Source organism: Epinephelus fuscoguttatus, linkage group LG8 (assembly GCF_011397635.1).
Source record: "Epinephelus fuscoguttatus linkage group LG8, E.fuscoguttatus.final_Chr_v1".
Lineage (NCBI taxonomy): Eukaryota > Metazoa > Chordata > Actinopteri > Perciformes > Serranidae > Epinephelus > Epinephelus fuscoguttatus.
This window is the reverse complement of record NC_064759.1, coordinates 2,660,635-2,680,331: the sequence shown is the minus strand read 5'-3', so window position 1 is coordinate 2,680,331 and position 19,697 is coordinate 2,660,635. Positions and strand designations below refer to the sequence as shown.

The 19,697-nt window shown below is 41.3% G+C and overlaps 1 protein-coding gene across 2 annotated transcripts in view; it reads left to right on the top strand.

The window, feature by feature from the left end:
- nek11 (NIMA-related kinase 11) overlaps positions 1–19,697 on the top strand; it is a 117,303-nt gene that overhangs the window by 64,186 nt on the left and 33,420 nt on the right. For both annotated transcript variants that reach the window (XM_049583403.1, XM_049583402.1), the window contains exons 11-13: positions 4,047–4,140; positions 4,657–4,780; positions 14,386–14,504. In XM_049583403.1, the coding sequence (XP_049439360.1) occupies positions 4,047–4,140; positions 4,657–4,780; positions 14,386–14,504 (337 nt within the window). The remainder of the gene's footprint in view (positions 1–4,046; positions 4,141–4,656; positions 4,781–14,385; positions 14,505–19,697) is intronic.

Sequence of the window (19,697 nt, the reverse complement as noted above, 5' to 3'; positions counted from 1 at the left end):
GTACGTATGTATTTTCACAGAGTAGTATTGGTACTTTTACCTGAGTGAAGAATCTGAATACTTCCTCCACCTCTGCTGATTTATATGTTGAACTCTCAGTTGCCAGTTTAGTTGCTTATATTTTGTGTCAGTAATCTGAATCTGAAGTAACTAAATCTGTCAGACAAATGTAGTGCAGTAAAAAGTACAATATTTACTGCTGATGTAGACGAGTAGAAGTATGATGTAGCAGAAAATGAAATACTCAGAGTAAAGTGAAAGTACTTGAGTAAATGTAATTGGTGTGTGTTCAGGAAGTGTGAGTGAGGCAACAGTGTGAAAACAGGCTGATTGACTCAGACAGACTCTTCTTCTTCTTCGGTCCCTCTGAGCCGTCGTGTTAATTGAGTTTCGTGACGCTGAGCGGCTGTTGCACCCGTTGGTTTCTGGGTAATAAAGTGTGACTCAGCTGTGACTCATCAGAGAGTCGTCAGTCAGGTCTGAACTCTGAGCTGATTCAATCAGATGGTGATCAGATTAGAGGACGAGACGACAGCAGGACTTTATATCTGATACACGACTTCAACATGGCGCCATTCACACAGCACTGATGGTTGAAAGAGAACCTGAAGCTCTGAGGGGCGAATTCTCAAAAGATTTGTGCGACTATTTGCAGTCACAAAATCTGCTCAGATATGACAACAAACTGAGTAACTGTCAGAGCGACCACAAAGGGTTAATTGCACCCCACACTGTGCTGCCAAGCGAACAGCGTCTTGCTGCTCCTGTGCACCAGTCTTCTGATTAGTGGTTGACTTGCTCTACCTCTGAGCCACAGCCGCCCCAGTCCATATAAAAAAAGATTGGTGCGAACAGCTACACACAACTAAAATGGAGTCTTCAGAGAGTTGGTGGTAACTGACGGGGTGTCACACCCAGACTGTTTGAAGTTTTTTGTTTAGTGCCTGTTTAGTGTCTTTAGTGCACCGTGTTGGTCAGGACTGTAGCTCGCCATCTGAAAATGTGAGTTTTCTTTCCTCCCTGCCGTCGTTCTGCCCACTGTGTTCTCGGCACAAAGGAGACATGTAGCCTGATTAATGAAAGGGTGCTCGACACTTTTGATAAATGCTGCTTGACAGAAATTAAAGAGTTGTGAAAGGTTTCAGTCATCTCCATGGTAACCAGATGCTATCCTGCAGCAGGTTTGTTTAGTGACATCATATCTTCCAAAGCAGGACATTATAGATCCTTCTGACAGCTTTTCTATCTGTATTTGTGCTTCTTTGAAGAGACTTATTGAGAAAATAACAGGAGTGCAAGAAAATGAGGTGCTCAGTGTGTCCAGTGAACCAAACCAGGGTGCTACAGGATGTTTTGGTCCAGGACATGCCACGAGAAGATGCTCTGTCAGTATGTCAGACGTATGTTAACTGGTTTGATGTTTTGCTCACACAGATCTGGCCCTTTCAGGCTCATGCTGAGACACACAAAACTAGTGTGCAACAAAATATGACAGTGTTTGAATGATGGCTAAATTCTCCAGGTGGGCGACATGAAAGGCACTTCTGGAAACTTAAGACCTGACTATGGAGAAAGTTTCCTCTCCGAACAGGAACTCCAGCATCGTTTAGAGAAGATTACTGCCATTACACGTTAATTACTCCTGACACACAGCATCTCAGGACGCGTGGAAATAATTGCCAGTTTAAAAGAAACACCTGATGCCTGCTGCTCCAATACTGATTATAGATCTGCTGCAGTGTCAGGGCGCCACACAAGGTGACAAATAACACTAATTAATGTCTTTTGTAGCTGAAAGAACAGAACAGACATGAGGGAGACACAGAAATAGACGTTTGTGCTGTAAATAAAATCCTGATTTGTTAGTGACACCTTAGCTCCACCTGGTATTAACATGTGATCTGTATCTGATGATACAATCTGATCCGCGGGTCATTTACACCTGCAGTAATGTGTGACTGATCCAGGTACAGATCACATGTTAACACCAGGTGGAAACTGTCAGTTTGACTTCTTCTTCTTCTTCAGGCTGATATGAGACAACTGACTCTTTTAACCTAAAATACAGCTGAAATAGAAAATAAGGGAAGTAGAGAAGAAGAATTGTTTTGCTTATTAATAGAAAGTTTTTCATGATTCCACAAATAATATTTTTTATTCAATGAATAAACATGAATAACATCAGAGCTGCTGTTTCTGTTAGTTGTTCTGCAGAATCATAATCATGCATTCATATTATAGAGAAGCTGTTTGCATAACAGCAGGCTGCTGCGTTCACTGTCCCACAGGAGGACGCAGAATTAGCAGGATGGAAATCAGTCACATACACTAACGCTCGTGTGTCGACCTTCAGTTCATTTAATTAAGCTGTAGCCCGGCCAGAAATAAATCAGCACAGGATACAGAGAGGTTTTTAAATAAGACAAGAAAAAATAAAATTAAAACCTGAAACAAAACAGTGAAACAGTGCGGGAAGTTTCCAGCTGTGAGCACAGTTCAACAAAATCTCTAACAGTCGCCCTCACTGACATCCAGTTGGTTTAAAATGTCTCCTCGTAGCTGTGTTTACATGCACAAAATATTCTGGTTTTGTTCTGTAAAAGACGATATTCCTACTGAGCTGTTTCATGACTAATATTTTGTGTCCATAAAGCCAAACGTTTTCTGGTTAACATACCCCAATATGTCATTTATCACATCAAAATATGGATGTGGAACGAAGTGGAATTTGCAAGTCCATGTGTTCATGTGTGGTAACACCATGACAGATGTTTTCTGTCTCATTTAGTGCTGCGTGAATATTGTGACAGTGTCAGTAATGTTACCAACTACAGCTTTAATTCATCAATAACTGTCTTACATTCATCCGTTATCTGTGACCATCATCCTATTCAGGGTTCACCATGGACAGGTGGCCAGACTTTTACACATAAGCCCCTTTCACATTACCGTTATGCCGCCTCGCTCTGCTGCATGTGAGGTACGATTGCGGAATGGGGGGACAGAGTGGTCTCGTCTTTAAGCCGCTATAGGAGGTGGTAAGAGCGCCGAAATGGTGTCTGTATAAACAGGACAGCTGTTAGGGTAGGACAGGTGTGATGTTTTGATGACGTGTTATGTGTTTGACCCACCAAGAGAGATTTAAAAAGTAGCCGATAGCAGTTAGCAGCTAACTCAACGAAGAAGAACAGTGGTGGTAAATGTCTGCAAATGGTGAAAACAGTGAGGCCCAGGAGCTCCTTGCCCTCTGAGCAGAGGACGAAGATCAAAATACTTCTTCTGGGTCTCTCTCTATGCTGTATGCAACATTCTTTGGGGTGTCCCTGACGAATGTCCTTGTTTTGCTTTTTATGTAAATTGCGGTATTTTTTCACCCAGCTTCAAAGGACGTGGATAAAAAGAGTGTAACAGACTTGGTGGGTGGTGAGAGTCTGTCTGCAGCCCTGCTGGAGCTCAGTACGAACACATGTGGATTCTTAAAGGACACAATGGAGTGTTAAAATGTGTTTGTCTTGTTGTGTTATTGGGAGCCAGAATAGAAGGAGTCATGGCTCAAAACCAGCCGCCACTGCCCGTCAACAAAAACAAAGACAACTATGGTTAAATGTGATAAGACCAAAGGACTGGACGGAGGCCATCATCAAAAATGCTCACATGTGCAGCGCACACTTCATATCAGGTTAGGGAAAAAGTGTTTCCTGTTGTAGGGATGAATAAGGTTATGTGTATTAAGGGTTATCATGTCCACCTCATCAGAAACTGGGGAGGGATTAAGAGGAAGATTGGATTTCACTGCAACGCTAACTTTTTAGCACATTAGCTAACGTTAGCTTCCATAGCAAAACAAACAAGTGTGGTCCTCCTTTGTAAGATTGGCTTCCTGTGACATCATCCATCCACTGAGTGAGAGCATACGGGTCGGCCAGTCTGGTCCCGTTGGTCAGTGATCACTAATGTCTGTGGAGAATTGTTTTGCCTCCAGCTAAGCCCCGCCCACCAAAAAACATCCTTCTGTTTACTAACATTGTTGGTTTGTGTCTCTGCAGGAAACTGGCTGAGGAGAAATACAAGGAGGTTCACACTCGCAGGAGAGAACTGAGGAGCCGCCATTTTGAAAAAGTCAGCCTGGATGTTCTGAACGTAAGAAAATATGAATTCACTGACTTTAAGCACAGTTACACATTTATACAGAAGAGGAGGACATATTCAGATTCTTTACTGATGTTAAAGTACTAATCTCACACTGTGAAAACAGTACAATGTAAAATGTAAGTACTAGTTTTTGGATTAATATTACTGATGCAGTGCAGTAAAAAGTACAATATTTACTACATGTAGTGGAGGAGAAAGATACATTTGCATTAGATGAAAATACTCTCGTAAACTACATAACAGTACAGTAAATGCACTAAATTGCCTCCCACCCCCGTGTTTGTGTCATATTGTCGAGCTGCAGACCACAGGCTGCTTCTCTTCATGGATTTCTGTTGAATTAATCCTCTGGCAGGTTAATTAGTCCTGAACAGCTGAAACGTCTCTGAACGTTTCCAGTTCTCACTCTCTCCTCTCTTTGAGTCTGTGGACGTTTGAAGTGAGCTGAACTCCGCTGGGTTTCACTTAAAACGAGTCAATTAGCTCTTTTCCTCCAAACAACAGGAGAGCAGGGAGGATGGAGCCTGTCACAGTCAGCCAATCAGCATCCAGGACCACCAGTCACCAGGAGGGTCGCAGCCAATCATGGAGCAGGATGACAGCGAGACGTCAGAGTCAGAGCTGCACGGTGAGAAAAACATCATCACATACAAGGTCATAGTTTATTTTTACTACATGGTAATAGATACAGTTAAAAATGAAAAAGGAAATGTTTACCTTCTCTTACACTTTTGATAAAATACCCTCTTTTTAAAAGTAATTTTCCGCTCTGAAAACTTTCTCATTCATTAAAAAAAGCCCTTATTTCCTCTAAAATGTCCTCACTTTGAAAAAAAATTACTTTCCAAATGTTTAATCATTTTCACAGAACTGTTAACTTCATCCAAAAACATCTTAACTTTGTAAAAAAAAATGTCTTCCAATTAAATCGTCCTCGCTCATCACATGTTGTCACTCTACAGAAATGTCACTTCACTTTCTACAAATGTCACAATGGTCTAAACTTGTCCTCATTAAGGAAAAGGTCCGGACAATCCTTTGATGTCCTCATGTCCCTCAAAATGTTCTCACCTTTTAAAGTTGTTCTCACTTTGCAACTCTGATGCACTCCTCTATTTCAATCAGGAGAGACCAGGTGAATGAAATAAAGATGATTGTTTAATACAGAGCGGAGGTGAACAGATCAACAGATCAACAGATCATACGATAAAGATGAATTGACAGAAAGACTTTGGCGCCTTGATTTGCAATCGAGCAAGATCAATCTAGACACTGGTGCTCATGGTGGCTGATGACTCTGAGGCTGATAAGGCTGATGAATCTGCGAGGACACTGCGATGATGGGGAGGTGGAGATTGAGCACAACTGCTGCATGAAAGAGAACCATATTCAAAACAAGAAGCAGTAAGATGATAGGCTAACAGAGAGGGTGCATCGCTGTGCTGTTAGTTAACTGTGATCAGCTGAGAGAACAGCTGATGTCACAATTGACAGCCCCGATAATGACAGAAAGATATGAGTGAGGATGTGTGCAACGAGTGAGTGCTGGATGTTATGAACAATAGTTTAAAGACATAAGCATCGTCTTCCCGACTGAACTTTCATTAGAGCATCATCACCGAGTCTCATTAACATCACATCCTCGTGATCAGAACTTCCTGATGTTTAATGAAACCTGTCCTGATCCTGAAGCTCAGATCAGCTCCTGACACTGGACAGTGAATTACACTTAATGTGTCTCATCACACTGATTTAATAAACTCTGATAACTTTCATCAGTTTACAGGTATGATTTGTCTTCGGATTAATATGAACTGTCATGTTCTCTGTCGCTGAATCAGCTTAGCAGCCAGCAAGCCGAAACTAATGAAATTTACAGCTGATCTGAGGCAGAAAAACTCTCCGGAGATTTCCGAGTTCAAGCAACTCAATCAGGTGTTTATCTAGAAAATCCTCCAGGAGCTGTCGGGTATTAAAAAGGCCATAAGCCATGAATCTCATTAAATCTGGTGTCACTTGTGACGGATGGCTCAGACTCTTAGACTCCAGACTTCATTGTTCCTTTATTGTCCCCTTTTTCCTTCCACAGCAGCGTACACATCAGACAACAGCACACGGTAGCAACATACAGTGACGGACACAGTGCACATTATCGGCTGAATTACATGTGGCAAGGACATGAAACGTCACATAAGTGGAGTAGAGTTGTGTTTTTATGTGCTACACACACTCCATCTGTGCAGTGTGTGGTTGCTGCCAGCTTCACTGTGTGTGTATTAGGTTTTGGCAAATGATAATGCAGTTGGTGACGCAGGGTTTGGAAGCGTATGGTCCAGGGGGAAGGCAACCTGAGTCTCTGGAGCCACATTCAGCTCTTTGACAAAACAATTTTATGGAAATGAAAAAAGTCTTTTTAATTTTTTTTTAATCTTCATTTTTCATTGTTGTTTGCCTGAAGTGCTTCTTACATTCCTAATTGTAAAAATATTTACAAGTTATGGAGAGACTGATGTCATTTTTTACAAAAAATATCCAAACTGGAAATGAATCAGCTGAACCGACTGTGAAAAGAGTCGGTCCGCCCATCACTGGGCAGTCAGAGGTGGTGACTGACGAGTGAGTCGTGTCCTGTCCTGTTGACGTTGTATTGTGTGCAGTGAACCAGTTCTTTAGCGCTGTAATGTTGGGTGTGAGGAGGCCAGTTATGATTGTGCTGGGATTTTGATGTGATTAGTAAGAGATAACATGTTAAAGACGGAGGTGGAACAGCAGGAGGACGGGCTGAATGATGCTCTGCTACAGCAATAGGAGGAGATGGGGGTCAACATAGAGTCCAGTAAGGTCAGGGATGCCTGTTAGTGTTTGGTGGCTCCTTTGATGGATGTTATTAGAGTGCTGGTTGAAGCTGAGTCTATTGTCCATTGTCTCTCTGAGGTATTTTTAACTGTCAGCCATTAAACTCTTTGGTTATTGATTGGATTGGGATGTTGAGCAGTGGCGGCTGCTGGTCTTTCAAGGAGGGGAAGCTCATTTTCGGCCTACATCATAAAATGTGTCCGTTTATTTATACGTAAATTCTACCCTCTGGGGCTGCTGCACGAGGCTAGTGTGACCGCCTGTGAGTGCTTTGGGACGGTGGAGGGGCTCACAGCAGCACCCGCTGCTCGTTGGGGACAGTAACTGCAGAGCGACAGAAGTCAGAGTCTCCAGTAACACCAGAAAAAGATGCTAGATTTGTCACTAGTCGTTTTTAACACAGAAAAAGTCACTAAGAGGATTGGAAAAGTCTCCAGATCAACTTGGAACAACGGAATGAAACTTGAAAAATGCTCCGGGGGTGGTTTATATTTCAAGATCGCTGATTCGCTCATTTCGCTGTCAATCAAAAAGGGATTCAGCCTCAGACAGATCATCCAATCATCATGCAGAAGCCCAGCGTCCAGGCCAGCCAAGGCCAGCCCACTGCCCCACAGACCCCCAGAGACGCTGAGCGTTCGATGGGCGGGACAAAACCGAGCATTTATCCAATGACTGTCTAGTTTCGCTGCAGTGGAATAACCCACTCTATGCTTCCCCATTGAAGTCTTTGGACGCTGAGCTTCCACTGTTTAATGCACTGTGACGCTACGGGAATGAATGAGAAGGAAATCGCGTCAGTGACCTGTGATAAGTAGCTGATTCTGAACAAAAGTTGAACGCGTTCTTGCGCATATTTAGTCACTGAAATGTAAACACAACAGTACATATTTGACCACTTATTTTTTGACATTTTAGGGGAAGCTGAGCTTCCCTTGCAGTCTTAGAGCAATCGCCACTGATGCTGAGGTGACGGAGGACCAGTTGTTATTTCATGTTTGCCATCATGTTGTGATGGTCCATAGCAGAGCAGAGGTAGGTAACCTGTAGCTCTGGAGCCCCTCTCCAGTGGCTCCCTGTGGCTTTGGAAAAAAATTATATAGAGATTAATAATGGCTAATTTTTAATTTTTTTCACTGTTGTGGGCCTAAAGTGATTCTTATATTCTGCATTGTAAAATGTAGCTTATTCACAGAATTAAAAAAAAAAAAAAGTTTTTAAGAGCGATGGCTTGTCTCAGATCTTCTTAGCTCAGCTATCTATGGATTCCAGATCAAAATAAGTCTTGAAGGACAGTAGAGAATTTAACAGTGCGTGGACATATTTGTTTGCTTTTACTGCCAACCCTGCAAAGTTTAAGTACCAAACAGTCAAATGGCCCACAGCGGAGGAGCCACCGTGTTGTACAACATATTAATAAAGGTTCATTTAGACCTGACTTACTGTTCCCTTCATTATAAGGTTTGAATATGTTTTGTGGCTCCAGGCAGATTGAGAGCTTTTTTGACCAAAAATGGCTTCAGAGGCCGGGCGCGGAGAGCGCACATCACAACGCAAAACAGCGAGCAAAAAGCTTCATTCTCGTTAAAAACAATCACAAAAAGCTGCCACAAGCTGCTAAACACTCTCTGTGTGATCAGGGCCTAAGTATGCTATAGCTAGAAAGCTAACCACCGTAGAGACTATTTGAAAACTAACGCTAGCTACTGAAATGTTTGCTGTTAGTCTACGAGCTAACCATATGTTCCAACTTAAGATTACTAGCTTTAAAAAATCACATCTTGTAACCATTCACATGAGTGAAGCTAGAAATCTTCAGCTAAAATGTACGCTTTGCTTGCAGGCTAATAGCAAACATTCAAGTAGCTAACGTTAGCTTACAAGCAGGCTAACTTTGTTTGGGATGGGTAGGCTAACTAAATCATAAAGCGTACTCCCTGGAGATTTTGAGGGCAACAAAAACATGTCCACTTTAATTTTCCTTTTTGAAGCTAACAGTCTCACAGATAGTGACTCTGTCAGATCCCCAGTCTTTCCCCAAATCTTATTCTGTGACTAAAAGCTCTCTGACTCATGACACATTAGCTATGTTTCCATCCAAAGTGATTGGAATCATTGGGAAATGCGCATTAAAAGAAATACGAATCCTGTGTGTTTCCATTAAATGTACGGACTTTGGTGAAAACTATGAACTTGCACGAGTTTTCCGCAGAACTGGAAACAAAACAAGTCTCGCATTCTTCTTCTTCTACGTTTTCTGGTGGTTGGCAACCAGCTTGTAAATGCATTACCGCCTTCCCGACCTGGAGTGTGGATATCACCATGGAGAGAGGTGCGCTGCGTCAGACTTAATTCGAACATAACTGTTTCCATCCCCCGTTTTGCGAATCAGCGTATTTTAGTTTGTGCGAATCAGGGGATTTTAATTCGAATTTTGGCGTTTCCATCATAATTTTCCGATGAGATACTTCTAGATGTGCATCTAAACAGGCTGATGGAAACTGTCTTTAGACATGGGAGGGTGTCATACTTTAGTCTTTTCAAGGTATTCCAGTATACGGTATGCATTTATCACTTGTGATGACTCATAGATTCTTTTAAATATATGAAACTGCATCACATCTTACTGAACCCCAACAATGAGACTTTATAATGAAGCATGCATTATTATAGATGCATCAATATGTACTTCATTTTACTCAACACATACAATGACAAATTATGAGGTCACATTTATTATGTTTTATTACTGTTGATATTGTGCATTAAGAAGCATCATGTGTGTATATGAGCGCAGTCACTGAGCATTATAAATGCATTATAATTCACTATGAATGGCCTCATAATATATTATAGATGTGGTCTTTATAGAAAGTGTTACGGGTGATAGACTGGTGATATCGATGGTGTGTCCAGTGCCGACCTGCGGCATCGGCAGCATAGGGGGCGCCAAAAAAGGGAGAAGGAAAAAAAAATCTAAATGTTTATTTTTTACTAAAACTACTATTATAGTGACACCTTCACAGTATTTGTTTAATCTCAACATCATCACTAACACTATATACTGTGACATCCTTCACAGGATAGGTTTGTGAAGCTGGGACCATTTAAAGATTCTACATGAAAAGTGTTCATCAAATAGTTTCACTTTCATTTTCTGTCACTCGACCAACTGATTAATGGACTAATGCTCTTCAACTGTAGTTGTATGAACTGTTTGGGAGTTTATTTTAAATCATTGTGTGTAAAAATATCAGCACAAAAGTGGCACGAAAAGAAAATACTCAAAGTATAAATACCTGAAACACTTACTTTAGTACAGAACTTGAGTGAATGTCCTCAGATTAATTTGTTTCCTGTCCAAACTTTTTCTTGTCTGAATTTCAAGTCTGATGCAAAAAAACATCTGTGAGGTGAAATCAGAGTGTTTGATGTTTCGTTGGGGACCTCAGAGTCTCCTGGAGACTTCTCAAAGTCCCTGGAGGCCTCTCAGAGTCCCTGGACCACAGTTTGGGCTCCACTGATGTGAGATCTAACAGGCCTGATTATGAAATGAATCCTTTCAAGTTTGTTGAGACGTTAAATGTGTGAAACTCACAGCTGGAGAACAGAAGCCAGCCAGACGCTCCTGCAGGGAGCTCCAAAATAAATTCATATTTAGTACAAAAAGACTTTCTATTAAACCGTTATTGGACTGAAAACAGCCACTTGTTTTAAGTTTTCTGAGGATGCAGATGTAATTTAGATTTTTTCCCTGTGAGTTGTGAGGAGCCTGGAGGGCCTTTAAACACAGGAAATATAGATTCACATGATGAAAACAAAAGTTAATTTAATGTTGTTATATTTCTGAAAAACAGGGTCGGTCTGTTCTCCTCCCTCCAGCAGTCACAGCAAACGTCTCATCTAAAATTAATTTAACATTCATGTTCAGAGTTTGATGTGATCAGCTCTGTGTGACTGAGTGAGTCCGACAGGTGAACAGGTGAGTTCATGTTCGAGACTCTGACGAACAGACAAACAGACGCTCTGAGTGAAGCTCCACATGGAATTAAAGTCGGAGGGAAACACTGATGAGAGCTTTAGCTCATTACTGAGTTTACAGAAGTCTGATTGCATCAAAGTGCTCGGGGACACATGATGAAACCTGAGAGCAGAGTTTCTCCTGCTGCTCAGAGACAAACACTCAAACGAAAAATAAAAGCTCAGTTTGGGAAGAAATTAAAATTTTAAGTCGTCATGCTAGAAATGTTTTTCAGCGACTTTAATTTCACGTTTTCTCACACACAAAACACAATTAGTTTCTGCTTCTATCCCTGTGAGGACCCTCGTTAACACAGAACAAACCTGACGCCTAAAACAGATGGCCGCACAAAATGTCCTCACTTTAAAAAATGAAATGATTAGATGACTTTATTAATCCACAAAGGGGAAACCAGTTTGGTCGCCCACGCAGTGTTAAAGTTTTCCCATTTATCCCAAAATATCTATAATTTTCCAAAATTGTTTTCACTTTTCAAAACTATCCCAATTTGGAAAGACGCCCTGGCTCCCCTCCCAGACAGTGTCACTCTTTTCTAAATAATTTATTTTTCAATAGCGTCATTTCCACTAAAAATGTCTTCACTTTGCAAAAAATGTCCTCATTTACAAAAATGTCCTCATTTACAAAAATGTCCTCACTTTCCAGTTCAAACAGGAGAGACACGTTTTTATGGTAAAAGAATATTTATTAACGTGAACAAATGAATAAGAATGTGGAAAGTCTTTGGCGATTAGACCCCGTAGAGATGGTTTGATTTAAGGAGGGTGATGAATCCATAGTCGAATAGGAAACGTCCCCAGTTTCTGATTTCCCCCAAAATGTCTCCATTTAAAAACGTCCTCATTTACAGAAGTGTCCTCACTTTCCAGCTGTGCTCACTTTACAAAAATGAAATATTTAAAATGTCCTCCTGCCTTTAAATGGCTTCAGTTTTCAAAAATAACCTGCTGTTCAATGTCCACACTGTTGGATATGTTCTTACTTTACATAAATGTCCAAAATTACCCAATTTCCCCAAAGTGTCTCCATTTTCTGAGAATATATAGAATTTCCCAAAATTTTCTTTGCAAAGCTGGCCTAGTTATTACTTTATTTCCTTTCCAAAATCTTTCCATTTTATAAATAAAGCACTTATTTCCGCCAAAATTGTCTTTACATTAAGAAAAAATGTCCTCACATTTACAAACTTTTCAATGTCGTCATCGTCCAAAAACATCGTAACTTTCCAAATAGTTTTCACTTCCCACTGTGTTGTCCTCGCTCATCAAAATGTTGTCACTCTACAAAAATGTCACCTGAGTTTCTACAAATGTCCCAAAATTGTCCTCAGTCCTGACATTCCTTAAATGTCCTCACCTCCCTCAAAATGTTCTCACCTTTAAAATTGTTCTCACTTTTTGATGTGGTCCTAACGTAACATTTTTTGTTTACACAGGATAATATCCTCAAACAGATCTTTATCATTTGGTTTATATTAATGATAAAATCCTCCAGGAGCGTGTCCACAGAGACACGACTAGTTTAAGAACAGACTTCACTGACGACATTATTTTCAGACAGTCAGCATCTTATTTTAGATCTCTCCTCCAGCTCTCTGCTCCTCAGACTGTTTCCATCCTCAGGAGCTTCAACACGAGACACGAAACTCCTCCGAGACACAAACTGTTAGCGTGATGTTCAACAGCCTCGACGATCTCACTAAATGTTTTCAGCTTCAACACAAACAGACACAACACCTGAGCCTCAGTGTGAATCCAGTCCAGTTGATGTCACGTGTAGAGCACTGACTGAACTCATCCAAGTCTGGAGACATTTAGTGTAATGTAATATAACAACAGATACGACCTGAGCAACATGTGAGTCTCGGACTTGTTTTATTCAGCTCTCAATCCCCGTTGCGTCTGCTCCCAGAGCCCCGCCCTCTGTCTGAGCCCAGCTGTGTGATTGGCTGACGGGGGAAGAAGAGACTCTGTCGGGCCCTCAGAGGGCCACATGAATTAAACATCCTCATCTTTAAAACTCTCAGAGCTCGTTAGCAGGAATAATTATCAGCCTGTTAAAAGTGACAAATGAAATCCATCAAGACTGAAGACTCGGGGACTCGTTTACGTCTGCTCTTCATTTTACACAGTTCCTCAGTGTGTCAGACACATTTAGGTTCTGGCTGCTCTTTATATACTGTACACCTCCACAAATACAGCTCAGTGTGTGAATAATGAGGTCGTTGCAGATTAATGACTTGTGAAGTTATAACCTGTAACGATGATCCCAAAGTGGAAGGTATCGACACGTTCACTGTTGGTGTGTTTTTGTGACTGAGTGTAAATGAGAGTGTGCTTAATATGGGTCTGATTGGATACGAGATATTTTAAAATGAGCAGTGTGTAAGATCGAGCAGTGAGGTCACAGATCAGTGTTTCTACTGCGCTGTTTGGCTCGTCAGAGGGGCCGCTGTGGCCGTCATGAAAACATTAACGGTCCTATTTTAGAGTCAGTGTTTGCTTTGTCTGTTCTGGGCTACTGTAGAAACATGGCGGTGCAAAATGGCGAGCTGTGCAAATGAGGACTGCAGAGATATATACGGCTCATTGTGAGGCGACAAAAACATGATGATTCCTATTTTAAGATGATAATACACTAAAGAAAACATACTTATATTCTCACTGCGACCTCGTCACATGTCCACGTTTGGTCATGGACTTTCCACGTCCACATATGACGTCCAAGGTACCCTGGGTGTGTTGGTTGTTGACGTTCTGGGACGCCGTGTCAACTTCAGCCTGTTACATGCATTGTCTGTTTTCAAAATACACTTCTGTTTTCACAGGAAATGTACAGTTTGATACAGTCTCTTTCAAAATAAAAGCACTACGTCGGTACAACACTGTGAATTGACGTTTTTATCCTTCAAGAACACACGTGGTTGGGTTTAGGAACAAAGAACAGGGTTTGGCTTTACAATCTTACAGGAAGTGAACACCAGACCTCTTTCTGAAAGTTGACATTAGACATTTCCCCCCCTTAACCTTAGTTGTTGTACCGCCACTTTTCCCCCTGACGCTGCCGGTCGCCATTGAACAACAACAAGACAACATGCTGACTTGACAAGACAGCTTTTTTTTTGTCAGTGTTTGACGCTGGAAGTCACTGACCAAGTGCCGGAATTGGACGACTTTGGAGTGAGACTCAGTTGATTATATTTTCTTTCTGCCAACATGTCCCCCTAAATCCTACACTGGACCTTTAAATTAAAGATAACCTAGTGAACAAGTGATGGACAAGTGTGTGTGTGTGTGTGTGTGTGTGTGTGTGTGTGTGTGTGTGTGTGTGCGCAGACATCCCGGAGGACCCTCAGGCTGCAGAAGTTTATTACAACCAGGACGGATTTGATTCGTGTTCAGAGGACGAAGAGACAACAACACCTGCAGAGACTCTTTACCTGTCTGACCCTCAGGTGAGTCTGTCTGTCTGTCTGTCTGTCTGTCTGAAGTGACACATTTTACTGTCTTTACTTCTTCAGCTAAATAAACTCTTTAAAACCCTCCTGGATCAGCTGAACAGTCGTCACAAAGCTGAAAACAGGCTGTTTTTCTGACTCTTTAGAGATACATGGTTCTCACAGGACAGCCACGCCACAGACATATGATGATCTTAAAGACCATGATGCATTGCTGTATATTAAACGACCCAACAGTTAATAAACCAAATCACAATGTTTCTTTACAATAACTTCTGGGTGTCTTCTCTCTGATAACTACGGTGGCTGACATGACAACGTGAATGTCCCTAGAGTCAGTGTTTGGTTTGTTCAGTGACCTGCTCGTAGATATAAGCGACTCGTTCTAAGGTAATGAAAACACAACTATTCTTATTTTCAGGTGATTATGCACAAAAGAAAACAAACTTATTATACTTACATGAAATATACTATTCCATTTCTGCCATTATATCCCCCTTAACCTGACACTGGAGCTTCAAAATAATATTGATTTTTTTTTAAGGTATCTAAAATAAATATTTCTGCAACACAGTTTTACACAGGAGTTAAAATGAGCACTCTCAACATCCAGCAGTAAAATGTAACTTACACATTTAGGAATATTAATCCAAAAACATCAGATAGGAAAACTGCATTACAGTATCAGTACTTTTACTTGAAGTTCTTTAGGTACGTTTTGCTGATACATCTTACTATATAATGATGAAAACTGTCTGTGTGTGTGTGTGTGTGTGTCTGTTCCACGTTTTTCTCCTCACTGACTTGGTCAATCCATGTGAAATTTGGCACAGTGGTAGAGGGTCATGGGAGGATGCCAATGAAGCAATATTACATCAGTTGGCCAAAGGGGGGCGCTATAGCAACCCATTGAAATGTCAAACTTTGAATGGGCATATCTCATGCCCCATATGTCGTAGAGACATGAAACTTTGCACAGAGATGCCTCTCCTCATGAGGAACACATTTGCCTCAAGAACCCATAACTTCTGCTTATATAGATTTTCCACCATTTTGAATTTTTTGAAAAACACTTCAAATGGATCTCTTCCTAGGAAGTTTGAGCGATCTGCATGAAACTGGGTGAACATAATCTAGGGAGCAATATCTAAAGTTCCCTCTTGGCAAAAGTTGGAAAACTTCCTAAAACTGAGCTTCTATAAGGCAATGAATATTGCGGAGGGCGTGGCTCATCACATAAAGGTGTAGAACATCTCAAGGGTTTCACCCATCACCACGCAACTTTGTAGGCATATGACCACACATAATCTGAGGGGACCCCTCCATTATTGAGCCCATCAAACAAAATGGGAGCGCTAGAGAGCTCATTTCTTATCTAGGCCTAACCGCCATATGGATTTTTACTAAACTTGGTAGATATGTAGAACAGGACGCCTCAAGGTGACTGGAGAAATTTAACTCTAATTGGCAACTGGGTGGCGCTATAACAACAGGAAAATGCTTCACAATGGCTAAAATGCGACCGATCGCTGTGGCTCCCCCTGTGGACCAATGTTGGTGTTGTTTCTAATGTTTGGTATGACTAAGTCATGGTATGGTATGCTGTACATAATCACAGAAACTGTCAGTGTGTCATTCTGTCAGTCAGTCATTCTGTCTGTCCCACGTTTTTCTACTCACTGACGTGGTCAATCTATGTGAAACTGCACATAGGCATTGAGGACTGGCATAGGTAGAAGGTGACACAGCTACCAATGGCTATGGACTAGTACTCTTAATTTAAATAAGGTTCTGAATGCAGGACTTTTACTTGTAGTGGAGTATTTTCACAGTAACTTCAGAGAAGGATCTGAATACTTCTTCAACCTCATGAAGACAGTGTGGAGGTTTTATGCTTGATTAACCCTTTGAAACTTGGAGCAACGATCCTTTTCTTGTGCTGCTTTCAGGCGCCTTTCACAAGAATTTGAACCTTTGAACTCTGAGCTAATTAATGTGAGTTCTTTCAAAAACATGGGGAAAAAGGCAATGAGTAACTTGGTAAGAAATGTCCCACAAATTGAAAAAGAAGATATATATATATATATATATATATATATATATATATATAAAATTGATAACAAAAGGAAAAGGCTCTATGGTTTATATCAAAACACAATTATTATATTTTTAAGCACTCTTTCCAGGTTGTTTCCTTCTTTCTTTGTTTTGTAACTTTTTTTTTGTAATGTATTTCCTGTTTTTTTATATTTTGTAATTTCTTGCTCGTGTTTTTGGGTCATTTCTTCTTTCGTTGCTCACAGCCTTCATCCCATATTTTTAAGGGAAATAAAATCAGTTTGCTCGGGTTTCAAAGGGTTAAAACAAGACGACAAAAGGCAGCCGTGTGCCTGTAAAGATACTAATTGATAGAAAACAAGTTTAATGAAATTAAATCTAAAATGAATTCTTGTACAATTAATATCTGAATGATCATCATAAAGCATTGAGGTCTCTCCTCGGGCATCAGATGTCTCTGTGATCCACGACTGTTTCATCCTCTGACAGTTTGAGCACTGAGTCACTCTGGATCTTCATATCTATAATTATATCAGGATTTTATGCAAAGTAATAAAAAATATGTTGAGCAGGGTTTGTGTGTTTACACTCGGCTCATCCTCGTTATTATCCAGAGCTGAAAAGGCCAAATATTATTATGTATAGCTCCCTAATTAGGGCAGCAGAGTATAATGTGTGTGGATTAGCATTAGCACGGATTAGCACGAAACGCAGAGTGAGGACTTTGTAGGTGGAGGCTGAGAGGGAGCTTTGATTTCATGTTTTAATGTGACGAGAGTTCAGTTTGTGTTTGGGCTCAAATTATCATAATATGGTTCTCACACACTGAGCTGAGCCCTGTAAGTCCTCTAATTAGAGACTTAAACACACACACACACACACACACAAAACACAAGGACAGGGCGTTCTGACCTGTTGTTAACTAACATGCACATTATTAGCAGCTCATTTGCTGTTAAGGAAAAATATGCGATAAAGTGCATCAGTGCATTTTATTTTCCAGCTTAATCAGAACAGTCCTGGTGTGTGTTTAAAACCAAAGTTCATAAATCTGCCTCTCAGCAGATAAGATTAAGACGCAGAAACTAAAATCTGAAACACTAAAAGGGAAAAACAACTCATGAAAAACATCACGCTGGAGGAGCGAGGGATTAAGAGCACAAACAGCAGACTTTATGGAGAGAGAAAGCAAACAGATTATTGTTTACTGCTGAGTTTTAAACTCCTGCAAACCCACACAGCTGTTTACGCTTACTGTGCCTGATTGTGTTCAGCCTGTGGACTCTAAACTCAGAGGACAGGGTTGTAAATACAGGAGCTGAGACGAGCTCAGCTACAGCAGCTCGTTCTTATTCTCAGGTTGTGACAAACTGACACTCTGTCACACCCCTCAGCGTGTGATGTCGCTGCTGAAGGCACCGTTTGACATCTCTGCACTTTCTAGTGCAGTAGTAGGTCTAGCTTTCCCACCGAAATTAGCACAAGTACGTTTTTTTTAAAAACAAAAAATAGGCAATACACTCCTTTCAAATCGCCAGCCGTGTATGCAGCTCTGCAGCAGACAGGTTTGTCTCTCTGGTGTTTTTACTGGTGTGTCACATTCAGCGTCACAGACGACAGACCAGAGAATATGTTAGTAAACAGTAGAAAGCAGCATGTAGGTCAGTTTATCTTTATCTATCTCTTACTCATAGAGCTAAACTGTATCATGTTTGGTGGGCGGGGCCTAGCTGGAGGCAAAACCGTTCTCCACAGACATTAGCTGAAAAATGTCCATAAATTGTTCATAAAATTTTCGCAAAAGTTAATGAAATGGCCAAAAAAAATTATGAAAATGTCTGAAAATAATCAAAAATTGAGTGAGCTCTATAGAGACAGAGTGCAACGCATCATAATCTGAAAGCCACGCCCCCAAAGGGGAAACGAGGCCCGCTTTCCCCTCCGCTCCTTCGCTCCTCCGCTCGTTCGCTCCTTCGCTCCTTCGCTGTCATTCTGCCTCCACAGCCGCGCCTTCAAGTCTCCACAACTGAATTGCTAGCTAGCTAAAATTATTAGCTGTAGCTAGCTAATAATTAGCTAATAATAAGATGGCAAAGGATTATTTTAGCACGCTATGCCTACCAGAGAGGCAGCGGTACATTAATAAGCTTAATGTTGCCGCTCTACCTCAGCGTCCCTTCTCCTTACCTTGCTCATCTTGGAAAAAACATAATGTGGAGATTCTTTTTTAAGAAGATGAGCATTTGGGCACGCTCAGCCGTCAGCATGCTCCTGCTGCCAGCACACGTTGTTGTTTTGAGACATGAGATGATAGAAGTGCTAGAGCGGAGCGCTGGAATGGACTGCTTGAATCGCGGAGCGCTGGGCACAATTATAACACAAGTTGCATTCATACTGTCAATGCTTTAGCTTAACATACATAAATACAGTTAACTGTTACTCTAACAAATACATTTGGAGGGTCTGACAAAGTGTTAGCTGCACACATAGACATACCGAGTGTCAGGATCCCACAGTTTCTTCCCTCACGTTTTATTGCCTGCATCCACTTTTGTCTTCTACAAGGTTCCGTTTTTCTGCTCGGCAGCTGATAAAAGCTAAGCTCTGGGTTTTTATTGGCCGTACAGCCCACCACACAGCAACTTTTCGGCATTTGGACTTAGGGAAGACTCAACAGGCTGGAAACAGAGGGGCAAAGTGTGAGGGGGAAAGCTGGTTTTGTTTCCCCTTTGGGGGCGTGGCTTTCAGATTATGACGTGTTGCACTCTGTCTCTATACACTGCAGTGTGTGTGTGTTTCTAGCTGCTAGGTGTCTCACCTGGCAGCTGTAGCTCCGCCTCTGTTTCCTTCCATGCTTCGTCCTTTACGCGATCATGGTCAGAGCTGGAGGACACGTCATACAGACAAGGCTTCACCAGCTTTTCCTCTTTGCTGGAATCACACACATTTCTTTTAGCGTGTTTTGCCTCCATGGCGAGCTGCTATCTGTCTGTTGGTTTGGGTTTAGTGCTGATCAGTTTCTATTGGTTGGTTAGTAGGCATAAGTGGTAACAGCAGTCACACAGTGAGATGGTCTCAGATATGTGACACTGTAAGAATTTTATTCCAGGCTGTCTTTGATCACAGACTGTG